The sequence below is a fragment of the Phocoena sinus genome, chromosome 5 (genome assembly GCF_008692025.1).
Source record: "Phocoena sinus isolate mPhoSin1 chromosome 5, mPhoSin1.pri, whole genome shotgun sequence".
NCBI lineage: Eukaryota > Metazoa > Chordata > Mammalia > Artiodactyla > Phocoenidae > Phocoena > Phocoena sinus.
In genome coordinates, this window is record NC_045767.1 from 76,414,538 (window position 1) to 76,430,656 (window position 16,119).

Here is a 16,119-nt window from a genome sequence, read left to right on the forward strand (position 1 = left end):
TGAATTGCAGGAGGGGAAAGTAAGGAGGGAAAGAGACTTGTTGGAAGTGTCAGGAGAAAGCACGGGTGCTTTTTCTCTTGCCGATGACAGCAAAGTTCTTAATGGAAGATGATCCCAATCGATAGAGCCAGACAGCTGATTTATGTAACGGAATCAAGCTGAAGTAGTGGTCTTCTTCTGCAGAGTGATGTGAAAGTGGAAAAGGTTACTAGACTAGGGAGACCAGGGGACTCCACAAGTGTATCTGCTGGTGTTCATAAATATGTTGCCCATCCCCAAACCACAGGAGAGCTCCAGAGAGCAGCCTCCTTGAGCCTGGATGCTGGAGAGTGACAGTGGGGCTGATGCCGCTGCTGTATTTTGGCTGCCGTCGCTGCTGCCACTGGGCAGATACTGCATTGAGGGGTCTGACCGCGCTGAGTGCTCTCAGGAGCCTGGGTCTGGCTAGGAATGAGAAGTTGAAAGTGAGGGTTGGGAGGTGGGAAGGACTCACATAGGAGCTGCAAACCAAAACAAGAAATCTAGGGAGCAGAAGGAGAGAAAGAGTGAGCTGGAGCCAGAACCTCAGGCCAAGTGGAACTGGAGGAAATGTCATCATTGGTAAAGGAGGACTTGGAGAAGAAACTGTTTAAGCCACTCTCGCAGAATCTGTACGAGTTTATTGAAATAGAGTTCTCGGTCCAGGACAGGTATTACCTCTGTGTGTCAGGTAATCTGTTCTTTCTGTTATCATTTCAAAACGTAAATAACCCCAAGATGCTTGGGTGATAGAAGGACATTTTTGGGTGTTTATTTTCCTATGCAATAACAGCAGATGTATCTTCTTGTGATAGAACTTAACTATGCGAAGATTAAGAATGTGGATTCTACAGAATTTTTTTAAGTGCTAAAATGGAAGACAAAAAAATATTGTATTAAGAATATTTTGGTTAATTGTTCAGAAATGAAACTGGGTATGTGCTTTTGCTGATTTATTTAGTCTCCAGTCTTTTATTTAATTCACTTGCATGGCATGCAGTTTTCTTGTGTAAGAGCTTGTTTTAAAAAATTCAACAGAGAGCTCTCTATATATTTTTAAACATATTGGAGAATTGAGTTATACAGCTCTATTTCCAACCAATCTGGACAACTAGGGTTCTCTCTTTTCATGCTAGGAAAGAAAAAGAAAAAAAGACCTTAGATTTTCTTCTGAGGCTTATTAAGACTTCCTGGTGGCTTATTTTGAAAAGAGAAATGATCTTTTAAAAATTCTTTCTCACAGTATGCTCACAGAAACACTATTTTAATGATAGAAATTAGCTCATGAAGATGGAACTTTAAGGAAATGTTCTCTAAACTAATTAAAATATTTTCCCTCATATTTTAAAAATTCATGAAAATTGTCCAAAGGTAGGAATAAGCTTTTGCACTTAATTATGATTTACCTAACCAGTAATTTTTGTGCTGAATTTAGACAGAAATTCTTGTGCCATTATTGAATTTAATATAAGCATTTCCTTTTCCCAATCCATGCTTTTTAATAGTTTTCAGGGGCTTTGGAGGAAAGAGCTTAGAAACTCTAAGTTTTCATTGTAGACTTTGCTTTTTAAGGCACACAGTTCAGCATTTTCGGAAAATTTGTTATAATTCCTTTCCTGATAATTTGCATAGAAGAACTTTCAAAAGTTGGCAAGAGGGGCTACTATAAGGGAAGTAGAACATCTTTAGAGAAAGTGCTAAGAACTCTTTAAAATTCTGTAATTCCTAATAAGTATACAAATATTTACTTAATAATAAGAATACTAACATTTATCTAATACGTTACCTAGCATATTTTGCCAAATAAATAAAAAGTGTAAGGCTTAGCATATCAGCAAGGTACAAAACTTAAAATCAGTCCAGGAAAAAGAAAGAAATCAAATGGAAAAAGTTCAAATGAAACAATTTTAGACACTGTATTATATTCAAACGATCAGAACACTATATCTCAAAGTATCTTGACTTAATATATTAGAGAATATGCTTATTCCAACATTAAAATTTAATAATTTTATACCTATTATAATCCTACTTTATAAAGCTAATTACTCATCACGTAACATTAGTGTATATGTGTTTTTTAAGAAACTTATAAAAAATAGATCAATAATGCATATTTATTTACCAGGCATTATTTACATCTAATTTACCACATGTATCTTAATGCCTGCCTCCAACTATATAATTAACTCGTTCTATCTGGCATGGAAAAAAAAAACACCCCTAGAATTAAATTTTTGTAAATGGATGTAATTTTTTCCCCAATATCCTCAAGTTCTGAGAAAGACACTGTGAGCTGGGGTCACCTGCTGTCTGTTTTCATAAATGACATGAATCCTTTTAACCAGGATTGGAACAACAAGGGGTTGGCATTGTTAACATGTGTGAAGGCAACCTCTTTAGGGTTCAATGTTTTCACCTGGACAATGGCCACATAAAGTAGGTGATCACTTTCATTAGTAAAATTCAATGATTCTGTCATGTTAGAAGCAAAGGAAAAACAAGGTTCTCTTAGATGTGAGAAAGAGAAGACAATATTGTGATATTCCAGGTAAAAGTTAACATTATAAGTCATGTTCATTCACGAACTTTATGACTCTTCTACATATCATATCCATCAACTTGAGAGCACTTTCCCCAAATGTGGCATCTCTTTATGACCATTTCAAATGCAATTAGACAGAACAGTAATTTAAAATAAAGTCAAGGTGATGCTTGCTAGTCCTAAATCTTTGACTATGCTTTACTCAGAAAATCTCCATTGATAGGAATCAAGCAGGCCATATCTCAACTGTTGAGGCAGGTAACTCCAGGTTTTGAATGTTGGCCACCTTCTGGGAGTAGGGAGACATATAGTTATGATTTCCTCTTTATATCCTACAATCCAGCAGTTCTAAATTTGTGAGAATCAAGTCTAGAGTAGTTAAATCCCATCATGCATTTCTCAAATTAAAGAAGATATGTTTAAATAAATTAAACTTTCTATTTATCCAATCAGAGTCTGGCTTTTGCAGGGGTCTCACAACCAGATGATTGTGATTTACTGTTGCCTTGATAACTTACTTGGTCAATGTCAAAAAGCAGATGTCTTAAATCCTGTCTCCCTCTCTGAAGTTTGCTAGGATTTACATTGGGGATTTCCTGGCACCTCTGTCTCCTCCCACATCAGGGTTTACATGGTCATTTCCCCTTGAAATTAGCTTCCCCTAGCCTAGACCATCATTATCCCTGGCTGTTAAAAGCAGCAACTTCTTAGGAAGGAGGGAGGAGCTCTATAAAGTACAGAAAAAGAAACGGACAAGTCAGTTGTGCAGTGATGAGAATGCAAATGAGTTAAAGAAATTCTGAAGGACTTGAAATCGCATGTAAAGTGATTATGGCTGATTGGATGGGAAGTAGCAGGGCATGGTGGAATGGACCTTGGAAGGCTAGGAGTCCGACACAGCTGGTGTGAAACATGACTCTGCTTTGCCCACCTGCCAGCTGTGATATATGGGGCAACGCTATGGCCTCGGTGTTGACCTCTCTGAACCAGAAATAATAACATTTACATCTACATATAGTATGCTCCTCTTAAATCCTAACTAGGGGGAAAAAATGATAAATTCTACTTCAAATAGGGCTAGAATTTTATTCCAAATTGGAAGGTGGGGTTATATTGTTAAAATTACAGAAAAGAATGTATCTATTGTGAAAACATGCTGAAGTATTTATGTATAAATAGTATATGCTGTAAATAAATATTTATAATAAAAATAAAATATACAGTAAACATATGGAAGTATTTATATTTTATAAATTAAAATTGTATACATATTCAGATACAGATTTAAGTATTCACATATATTTAGAAAAACATTCTCCACTCACAGGTAATTCATTTGAAAATAAATGGCATTTGCTAGAATTATGAAGATGGTATGCATAAATTCTCCATACCTATTACATGTTGATGCCAAAAAAGAACTTCTTCTCTGTGAACCAGAGAATTGAATAATTTTGTGAAATCATTTATACTGTTCACAAAAAGAGTGTTAAATAAGTTAACAAGAAAAGGAAACAAAATACTAGAGACTGGGTGGCTTATAAACAACAAACATTTAGTTCTCACAGTTCTGGAGTCTGGGAAGTCCAAGAACATGGTGCCTGCAGATTCGGTGTCTGGTGGGGATCTGCGTCCTCATAGACCACCTTTTTCTCCCTCTAACCTTGCAGGGTGGAAAGGGCAAGGGAGCTCTCTGGGGTCTTTTTAGAGGGACACTAATCCCATTCATGAGGGCTCTACCCTCATGACCTAATCACCTCTGAAAGACCCCACTTCCTACTACCATAACCTTGGGGGTTAGGATTTCAACATAGGAATTGAGGGGAAGGAGGGACAAACATTAAACCTAGAGTACCCAGTATTGCCCCAAAATCGATTTGATTAAAATATTTCTAGAAAAATTATTTGAAAGTTACTTTTTTGATGAAATCAGTAATAGCATTCTCAACAACCCCAAGACATCACCAATACACTGAAACATTTTCACTGAGGCTTCTTGTCTTTGATATCTCATGGTAGTTTTTCCCTATTACTTAACTTCAATGATGAAAACAATTATGTAACACTGGGATTGTAAAATGACAGTGGTTTATGTATTTAAAGTTTTTCTGTGCAGTTTACTCATGAGCTACTGTTTTTCCTGTTCTGCCAAATTATATTGGTTCACTTGGCCAATCTTCTTTCCACTTAGCCTCATGAATAATAGTGACTATTTCACCGTGATAATAGAGGCAGTTATTAACAACAATGTTTATTTTGAAATTAAAAGTGAAGATAAGTTGTTAGCGTGAAATTAAGATGGTTGTTCTGAAAATACTAACTAAAAGAGTGAAACTGGAGCAGGTTCATTCTGAAAGTCCCTGGGTCTATAGCTATCACTAAATCATAATTAGATAGCGGCACATCTGATGTTACGGAAACCAACTGTTAACATTTTGACTATATAAACACATTTCTGTTTTAAGACAATGTGATGTTTCCACTTTGCTGTTGCCTTAATGTGAATACGGCCATTTAATTTTAGCTAGCAGCAGAACTCAAGTATGGAACTTAGGGATTGGGTCCACTCCAGCCTGATCAGACTTGACTCTTGGCTAAAGACAGTTCTTGGAACCTCCTTGGCTACAGAGGATACGACTTTGCCAAATGGAGGAGGTTGTACCGTCTCTGTGCTGCATCATTGTATCAAAAGGTTAACTTTTAAAGCGTGCATTTTCTTAGTTTGTTATTAGTGGGACAGTGACCATTAATGTAAGAAAACTCGATGACTGGTAGATCCTAACTTCTTAACATCTCTTTCTTCATTCCCTCCCTCCCACCCATCCTTTACAGAACTGCCCGAGAAAACTTTCTAAAATGTAAAGCCCAGCCTGACCATTCACCTAAAGTCCTTCAGCGACAACACTCCTCACCCTCATCAATCTCCCCGAAAACAGAGCTTTCAGGATATTTAAACTCCTTAGCGTAGCATTCTAGACCATTCAGGAACCAGCTCCTGCCTACCCTGCTTCCTACCACCTATTCACCCCTACCCTTCATGCCAGCAATACTAAATGCCTGTAAGGACTCAAAAGATTCAAGTATTTTACGCTTTTGTACACATGCTGTTCCAGAACTCCCTTTACCCCTTTCTTCATTCTGCTAACTCCCATGGTCCTTTACAACTCAGATAACCTCCTTCAAGAAGCTCTCTCTGGGGCTTCCCTGGTGGTGCAGTGGTTGGGAGTCCGCCTGCCGATGCAGGTGACACGGGTTCATGCCCCGGTCCGGGAAGATCCCATATGCCGCGGAGCGGCTGCGCCCGTGAGCCATGGCCGCTGAGCCATGGCCACTGAGCCTGAGCGTCCGGAGCCTGTGCTCCGCAACGGGAGAGGCCACAACAGTGAGAGGCCCGCGTACCACAAAAAAAAAAAAGAAAAAAAAAAAAAAAGAAGCTCTCCCTGACCCCTAGTGGAATGAAGATATCCCTTCTCCATGTTCTTATAAGACCCTGTCCATGCCTCATCCACAGCACTTGATCGTGTGTTTTCTCTCTGAAACCCCACTCTCTGTAATCTCAGCAAGAGCAGGAATGGTACCATAGGGGAATGCACTTTTTCAATGCCTAGCCCAGGGCTTTGTACAAAAGGGGCACTCAAATACTTATCAAATTAATGAAACAAATCAGTGGGTCTACAGTCAATTAGCTGGTTATCATAGTGGATAAGGCAGTGAAATTTGCTTCAAATGATATTTTTATACAGTATCCAGTTATTTCTCCCCATCCTCTCCCACTTCCTAAGTCACCAGTGAGACAGCTAGCCAACAAGAACATTATTATTTGGTTCTGAGGTAGAGCCTTTGTCTGGACAGACAATTACCTCCTAGTGGAAGGAACTGCCTCCAAAATCTTGCCCTTAGTAAGTATGACAGAATTAACCATGCTTCCACTTCAACACACCAGCCTAATGGCTTCTTTTCTCTTTTCCTTTCCTCTTCCCAAAGCTAACATCTAGACCAGTGGAAGTGGACCTTTTTTAGGGTTGGAGAAGTATACACGGGCAGAAACCCACCAAATGTTGCACAGTTTCAGGAGACTCACAGTCTCTGAGCCAGTTTTCTTACCCAGGGTTAAGATCTTCTACACTAGGTCCCCTCCAGGACGTGCCCCTCAATCACTCCTTTTGTCCTCAAAATATGCAATCACTCCTCTTCCAGACTCTTGGAATATGTGATCTAAATCATAGCCTTTATTCTCTTATCTCTCTTTCTAAACCCTACCTAACATAAGAACTGGTGCATAGTACGCACTCAGTATAGTTAGTCCATGAAGGAGCCCTCTACAAGCTGTTTTCTGCCCTCCCCATTCTAGAGAAACTGCCCTCAGGGAAGAAATCAATGATCTTCCCCAAGTCAGATTCCGTGCCAGGACTGAACAAAATTACCCAACAAAGTAACTTCATGGGATTGTCTCCAGCTCTTGAAATTCTCTGTCCTCTTGATTTCCATAGCATTGTACTGTTGGGCTTGTCTCTTTTCTGCTGGCCCCTTCTTAGACCTCTCTGCTGGCACCTTTTTTTTCTCTACTCTGTTTCACCTCTTTCCTTTGCTCTTTTCCTTATAAACCTAGTTTTGGAAACCTGTCCCCACAGAAAAATCCCAAGTCTGTATCTTCATTCCTAAACTATAAACTTCCGTCATCTCCTTCTCTTCTGAGATAGTTTATGGAGCTCATCTGTACATCAAAGACTAAATTCACAATTCCGCCCAACCATGCTTATGTATTTGGTTTCCATCCAGTGTTGTGAATGCCTCATTTAAAATCTAACTTAGATTTACCACCTCTATTTCCATTGCCTACATCCTATGCCTAGATTCCAACAACAGCCTCATAAACAAAACAAAACAAAAAACGGAAACAATTACTATAAACCAGGCACTACTCTAAGTCATTTATATACTTTAATCTTTATACCCTATGGGTTTGTATCACTCTGATGTCCACTTTACAACATGAGAAAACTGAGGTTTAATCTCTCTAGAGATTAAATAATGAGATTACAGACCACACTGTAAGAAGTGGTGTCATGATTTGAATCCGGAATGTTTAATGCCAGAGCCCACTAAGACACACTGCCTCTTCTAGGGACCTCCGGTTCTTCTTCCTTTTCTTCTTCAGTGTATCCTGGGCATCACTGATTCCAGAAAAATACTCCTTCAACAGGGCACCACTGTATTAGTCTCCTGTGCAAGGAGGAAAGAGACTTACTGAATATGTATTACAGTATGAGCTTTCACTGAACTGACATAGTGCCCTCTTCTTAGATTTGTCAACCTGCTCAGACTCCCTTCTCTGGGAGACTGAGCTCAGCTCCATCATGAAGTCTAAGCTCAACTGTTGGCCTTAATTTCAGTATCACCTGCACTTACAGAGGATAACTACTCCCTTCACCAGTCCCAACTCTGGAGCCCTTACTGTCCAGGCCAGATTCCAATGCCTCCCATCAGAGGGGGGTTGAGACCCCATGAGTCCACAGTGGTTTCTGTCATTTTTCAAAACATTTTCACAACCTGGTTAACCTTGTTGTCCACCATATCCTAACACCAATCAATCTATACAATACACTGTCTCTAATCCTACCTGGTGAAGTTCAGGGTCTGTTGTCTACTCATTTTGTCATACTGTCCTTCACCTAGAAATGCCGTCAGTATCATCCTTGCCTTTACTAATTTTAAAGCTCTATCTCCAATTCTATTTCTTCCATAATTATTTCCTTTATTCAAATCCTCTCCCTTCTTAGAACTTCTGTTGAACATATAGTCTGTTCCATATTGCTTATCTATCCCTATGATTATATTGTAATATATTGTTTTAATCTTCTTAACTAGGAGGTCATGCCAAAGTGATGCTTTCCAGAACCAGAAGAGAGTCTTCCCCAAAGACAAATTCCAGTCTTATTCTTAGAAGACAGAACCAGCTTGTAACTCTCCAAGTGACATCATCCATCTTGAAAGTTTAAGATATTCAATTCCCACTGCCACCTCTTTATAATATACCTGTATACCTTCATATTATATATTTTATGTGACACGTGTGTTAGCCTTGTCTCTTCAACAAAACCATAAGTTTCCAGAGGGCAGGGACCATGTCTCATACTTTTACTCCCTGTGGCATTTGTAATAGTTCTATCAGGCAAATAGTGGATACCCAGTAAATACTCCCTTGGGAATTCATTGATAACTTTCAGTCCAGGAACTCTAACATCAAATGTTGATTCTTCTAATGTGTTCATATGAGACCAAACACTATGATTTTAAGACCAGGAAATTATTTCCCTCATGTTGTTCACATAAAATAAGCAATCATTTTCCCATACCTTTCAAAGTATAGTACTAAAGTTTTTTGTCTCAATGGCACATTTTGAATACTAGGATTTTGGATACACACTACGGAGGATTAAAAATCTCAAACGATACCAAATAGGTCAGTAGTTGCTGTTTTGCAAGCACTCTTACATCAAAAATCTCACAGCAACTTAAAAAAAAAGTGTGCACAAGTATTTGCATGGTCAGTCTTCAACAGTGGGTTGCTGTGTGAGCAGAACTGTTTACTTTCCTGTGCTCATTTTCTTATATTGTCATAAATTAAAATTCCAACTTGTTCTGGTAAACACTTTGGCACTGACTGTATGCTCACACTAAGCCTCCTATTTCCTGCCCTGAGTTGAACTCTATCCTCCACCACAAAGCTCAGAGCTGAAAGCACAGAGCTCGGTGTTCTATCTGACAGACACTACCGCGGCTGTACGTGACCACAATTGGAGCAAAAATAAAGTTAACACACTGAGGAAATTTGAGGGCATACTCATGAAGCTTCAGATACCTCAGGGTTCATAACTGGGGTGCAGATACAATGTACGTTCAAGCTTATTATAGGAAAAGGAGATTCATAAATATTGAAAAGTATGATGATGAATAATTTATTATCTTCTAAGAGTCTAGGTAAACGAAGTGTTTTTCTGTCCTACAGTGACCAAAAATGAAGAAGTAAAAATAATTATGGTGAAACACTACAGAATAGGCTTAGATGAAAAATATGAAGTAACCAAAAAGTGGTCTTTGAACGATCTGCGGATGATCGATGGAAAAGAAGCAGATACAGTAAGTGTTATGTTTTGTAAGGGAGATATGGGATCAATATGCTGGAGACCTCTATGGTTAATATCTTACTTCATATATTTTTGGCATGTACTGAGAGTTAAAATGACATATTATTCTTAAGTGGTACAGTTTACTCTACTGGGATGATCTACTGGTTTGTTTGTTCTGTTTTTATGAGTTTAAATTTGAATTTTTTCGATTAGATTTAAAGCATCTTTCCCAAGGTCTTCTTAACAGGTTAAACACAATCTTCTAGCCAGTTATGAAACTTTAAATATCTGATGCTTCCACCACCACTCTCTTCCCAGCCCAGTTTCCTCCATAATTTGTGGGGATTCCTTTCCTCATCTTCTTCAGATTTTACTGTCAGCTGCATGATCCTCTGGAAGGATCAATAACCCTTGGAAATCCTACAACCTCAGTGTTGAAAGTGGGGAAAGGGTGTGTACTTTAATCTCTTGTGTGACCACTTGAAAGTGGTTTTCCCAGTCTCTCCTTGAACTCTTCTACTGATGGAGAACTCATTACCACATGAGTAAATCCATTCTACTTCCAAATTAACATCCTTTATTTTTACATGTCCCACTTATGTTTAACTAAAATCTCCTTCACTATAACATCCACCCATCAGTCCTAGCATCGTCATTTGAACCAACCAGAACAAACCCAATCCTTCTTTCACATAGCAGCCTTTCCAATGTTTGAAGACACTAATAAGGTTCCCTCAAGTTTTCTCTTTTCTGGGTTAAATGTAACCATTTCATTCTTTAAATAATGTTCATATGAAGATCAAATAAGTTAATATGACAGGTTATACAAACACTAAGAGGTCATAGCGCTGTTGTTATTTTCTCCCATGGCATTGCTGCAACACCCTTCACTATGTAATCTCTTCTCCTCTGGAATGTTTCAGCTTTTCCAGAATTAAATACAATACTTTAGAATTAGCGTGACCAGTTTCTATTTCCTTTGATCTGGATTCTTATTTCTAGTAAACACTCAACTGAGACCTCAGGTCTTTTGGGCATGAATTGCCATTTAACCTGATCTGCCGCACCTTCTACGCACATGGAATAAAATCTAGATAAAAGCCCTTCATGATCTGGCTTCTTTATATCTGGTCATTTCTCCTAAAACTTTATACAGCAAAGGTGCTTTAATACTCTCGGGGCTTAGAAAGCTCAGTCACCTCCATCCCTCACCCCATTCTCAGATTCCCCATGGAGGAAAGTCCTACTCATGTGCCCCTGCCCTATAACCCCATTGCACAGTGGATGTAAATAATCCAACAAACTGCAACTGTTGGCTTACTCTGTCTCCCCTCTGGATAAAAAAACTGTAACCATTCCTTTTCATCTTTTATTGTAGCCTTCTGCCTGGCAGTTATCAGGGACTCAATAAATATTTCTGTTATTGTTGGATGAATTAGAATTTAAGCTCATTTATTCTTAATCTGATTAAATGCCATATTCTTAGGTTGGCCTATTGTTCCTACCTATCAAATCTTCTAATATTTTGATTTTTTAATATTCACTATAGTATGATGCAGATTTAATGCACACAGCATTTAGGACTTCATTCAAGTCAATAATAAAAATGATGAAGCAGGCAGGGCTAAGTGCATACCTCTAGGTAATTGACAGGTTATCATTACTACTACTATTATTACCACTACTAGTAGTACTGCTACCTGCTACCATCTCACACTCAGTAAACTCTTACCAGATGACAGGAACCACAAAAAGCTCTTTCCATATGTAACTTCACATAATTGTCACAAAAATTCCATGAATTAGATTCTATCATTACTCCTGATTTACAGATGAGGAAAATGAGACATAAAGAGATTAACTGACTTGCCTAAGGTCAAATAACTACTCTAGAGATGGAACTAGACTTTACCTCCAAATCTATCAATTTGTCTTCTTTGGACTGGTTGTTTATCATCTCTACAAATTTGTGTATTCAGTCACTCACAGAGAATTTATGGTATACCAGGCTCTGTTAGGCTCTGAGGATACAGTGGTAAGTTAGATGGACACAAGCTCTTAATTCTGCCACTTAATTCTGCCTTATTAATTATCTAGTCTGACTATCTAAATTTTTCCCTTAAGATCTTTACTGAAATCAATATATGTTATCTGCTATTATCTTATCACCTAGGAATCCTATTTTTAAAATTTGGTGTGTTTGGCATGACTTCTTGGTGAAGGCATGCTGGATTTCATTGCTTTCTTTCCTAAGTAATCACATAGCATTTTTTCTGACATTATATTCTACCTAAATGTTCAACACTTAGGAAATAGTTAAATATATTTTTTCATGTCATTATGCTGGAACATTACATGGTCATTAAAAGTCATGTTTCCAAAAGAATACCTCAGAACACAATTGTTCACCACTTAATACGTTTTTTAAAAGTCAGCTGAATACAAAACTTTTCTATAATATTATCTCATTTTACATACTTAATTTATCATAGTATTGAAAATTGAAAGCTGAACCTTAAATTTTAATACAAAAAAAGTATGTGGGTATGTAAATGTATATATGAAACTAACCAGTACTTTAACAATAATTATCTCTGTGTCATAGGGGTACAAATTTTTAAAGTATTTTCTTCTATATACTTTTAGGTATTTGCCAAAATTTCTATACTGCATTGAATTTTATCACAAGTCAGTGTCAAGTTCACTACCTGTAGTTTCAAGAATTAATCATGCCCACCTCTTTTTTTGACCATTTTCTTAATTTTTTCTCAAGTCGTCAAGTGAATATACAATTTATTTAACATTCAAACTTCATTAAGACATGTGCAATATGGCAATTTTACTGGGGGTTTAACCCTATCTAGGATGATTGCTTGCTGGGGCTTAGCAACAGGGTCCAACTTAGCACTAATTAAATACTTTATTGAATAAATATAATGCCAAACAAAATGCATTCAAATGCTTTCTAAAAAAAATCAATTTTAAAGGCCTTTCTATTCAGGCTAATGACAGCCTGAATTATGTTATTCATAATAACATATTTGAATATGTTATTCATATTCAAATGAATATGAATATGAATAAAGGTAGATATGCTAGTTTAACATAATTGGCTGATTTTATACAGCCAATTATACAGCATTTATATCTTTTAGTCTGCAAGTATATTATTAAATGATAGAGAACATCTAATACAACCATTTCTACAGAACTAGGAAATAAATTTCTAAGAAAGAAAGATTTTACAGACCCCATCTTTTATACCAACCCCAAGAGTAATACCCCAATTGTTACTAATGTCATAATTATTTTCTATAAGCTTGGTCAGTGCCCAGGGATGTATTAATCAAGCCTGTCAGCTTAGATTCATTGGAAGCAGCTAGCTCTGCTCTATTTTCTCCTCACCTTTCTGGCCTTTAATTCCATCTCTATGTTCTTAATTATTCCCTTTCCCATTTGAAGATTGTTATCTTTCATAGTGAACTAGATACAAAAGGGAAATTGAGTATTTCTATTTTTCTGATCACTTTAGGGCCTAAAATATTAAACTGCCAGAAGAAAACCTATAATATCCAAAGAGTAGTTCTTTTAAATATTTCTTTTCTGTGGATGAAGTAAAAATATCTCAGTTGTTCTGGGAATTTCCACTTGTCCTCCCTCTTGTAATTGAATCCTCAGGAGTCAGCATATATTATATTTTTCTCGATAGCAATGATACAGTTTTAAATAGAGCTATTTCAAGCCAAAAGTTGTCAACTTTAAAATGGAATGGAATTGAAATTGAAGTCAATTTATAAAGGAGAAATCAGAATGACTGGAGATTTGGAGACTGACGTAGTGCAACAGAAGAGAGAATGATGTAGCAGGAAATGGGGTTGGGCTGAGTGAGAGCTTAGTCCTTGTCTTGGCTCTGTCAATAACTACATGTGTGACCTGGGCTTCACCCCTCTGGAAACTATTTTTCACTATTACATTACATTATATTATATTATATTTGATCTACTATAAACAAGGGATTACTGAATGAACAATGAGATTCCCTTTTAGCTCTATCAAAAGAAAGAAAGAGAGAAGAAGGGGGAGACAGAGGGAGAGAGGAAGGAAGGAAGGAAGGAAGGAAGGGAGGGAGGGTGGAAGGGAGGAAGGAAGGAAGGGACAGATGGACGAACTTGTATTCTATGTTCATACCTGCTTAGGCTTCAATTATCAGGCTAATGGAAAAACTTAATCCTCTCCAAGTATCTCAAAAGAACGAAGGATATTTTCTACATGATAAGGAGTAAATGTTTCTGTGAGGAAACTACATAAGGAGTATGCTTGGTATCTGGTGATGGAATGAGTGTGATTTCAATCTGCAATCATGACAGCTAGGAAACATTTTGCAAGGTGTGACTAGAGAACATTGTACTTAAAATCACAACACCCTTGTACATTCTTTTTCTTAAAGTATTGTTTTGTTTTTTAAAAATTTTAATAGTGTAAAGCAAGGTGATATTAACACCGGTATCACAATCTTTGGGGACAGATTTGGGAAAAGGAATTATCATTCATTAAGCTCCATACTAGTATCACAGTTTAAATGATTAATCTCATACAAACTTCATAGCAACCCTATCCAAAAAGTGAAGGCCAAATATAATAAGTGCCCTGCCCATGGTTACATCAGAGTCAAAATGGTTGGCTAACTCCAAAACCCTTGTTCTTTTTCCTGTCTCCTCTAAGAATTTTCCTATTTGAAAAAGAAATTGCGAATACATACGTTCTTATATACAAACTTTACACACCTCATGGTAAAAAGTCATTAATACTTTTGCTTGGTCTGGTCTCTCTGCCTCTTTATCACTTAGGGCAATGTTTACCTCCACTTCTCTTTTTATAGGATGACTTCAGATCAGTTCAACACACATTTGTTGAGTGGATACACAAAAGATAAATAACTGAAAACCTCTGCCCTCAAAGAGAGTTAGGAGTCAGGCAGATAATGAATGCGAAAGCATTTTGTAAATTGAAAATCACTTTATAAATGCAATGCATAGTTGTTACTGCTATTAGTAACAGTAGCAATGATTATTATTTTAACATGTAGGACCTAGGTTGGGTTTGATGCCTACTTTTCCCTGAAACATCTCCACTAGAAGTATACAGCCTAGAGCAATCCAGTGAGTCAGTCTTTAGTAAATTGTCAGTTTCAGTCAAATGATTTAACGATCCTTGCTATTAACTTCAAAGCCAGCAAGTTGGTGATCTGTTGTATGCCAAAGGCTGCTTAGCCATTCTGTATTTCCCCCTTCTACTACTGAAATAGCACAAGGGACCGACCTCCTAGTAGAGAAAAGGAGAAACCTTTTCTCTCCTGTGGAAGTCTATAATTGGGTTTATCCTTTTCTTCCATCCCCATCCATCCTCTCAAATTCACTACCCTGGGAAGACTTGGTAACTGCACATTTTGACACATATTTATTTGCATAATTGAAAAATCACAGATGCTTCAAAAATAATCTTTCTTATTGTTCTTTATAGAAGCAACATGTTTGAAATGGGTAGTTTTGGAAAGCTCATTTGTAGATTTTGGGAAAATGTTTGATACTGATACTTTACAATCAATACAACAATCAATATGAGAGAATCCAGGAAATCTAGCTACTTTCCTGGCTACAAACTGAATCATGTCTCTCTTTTTCTTCTAGGACAATCCATTTTTTGATCTGCACTTCAAGAAAGTGTACAGTTTGGAAGCATATAGTTGTGCTTCCAAATATGCCTTTGTTCGAACTGTAAACAAGCTGAATCATGCATACCTTAAGAAGGACTTACGGATCGTGAACTTTGATTCTACTTACATTGATGATGATTTCATTTGGTCCTCCAACAACAAGGATTGCTTGGTCCTTATGAGAATATGCTTTTATGCTTTCAATCTAGTGTGCTTGTCCCTGTGTCCCCTGCGACTCTGAATATGTATACCATGTTCCTTCATCAGTGTTCTATGAAAATGGTTCCCTAAGTAAATATTGATAGTCATGATTTTGTTTTTTCCCTTTATCAGTGACTACTATTCATATGAAAATAAAGTGATGCTTTGTGAATTGCAGTGAAATGTGTTTCGATGCATTCATTCAATATTCTGGACTTTTGCCTCTGGTAACTTTGGAAGGAGTTGGATGGTTTTGCCTAAACTAATATTCTACTAAGGGGTATCAAAAATTATCTTGAAAGGTCTAAATAAGTGGAAATACATCCTGTTTCCACGGACAGGAAGATTTAATATTGTCAAGATGTCAGTACTACCCAAAGTGATCTGCAGATCAATCTAATCCCTATCAAAATTCCAATGGCTTTTTTTGTAGTAATGGAAAAGTCAATAGTCAAATTCATATGGAGCTGCAAGGGACCCCACATAGACAAACGATCTTGAAAAAGAAGTAC

At 37.2% G+C, this 16,119-nt stretch overlaps 1 protein-coding gene across 2 annotated transcripts; it reads left to right on the plus strand.

Moving 5' to 3' along the window:
- Positions 1 to 358: 358 nt before the first annotated feature.
- Positions 359 to 15,784, plus strand: EXOC1L (exocyst complex component 1 like). 2 transcript variants are annotated; one of them, XM_032633470.1, is made up of 3 exons: positions 359 to 709; positions 9,573 to 9,703; positions 15,381 to 15,784. In XM_032633470.1, the coding sequence occupies exons 1-3, from the start codon at positions 589 to 591 to the stop codon at positions 15,645 to 15,647; spliced, it is 519 nt and encodes a 172-aa protein (XP_032489361.1). In that variant the 5' UTR covers positions 359 to 588; the 3' UTR covers positions 15,648 to 15,784. The 2 variants fall into 2 exon arrangements, with proteins under 2 accessions (XP_032489361.1, XP_032489362.1); XM_032633471.1 differs by having other exon boundaries at positions 359 to 689.
- Positions 15,785 to 16,119: the final 335 nt, after the last annotated feature.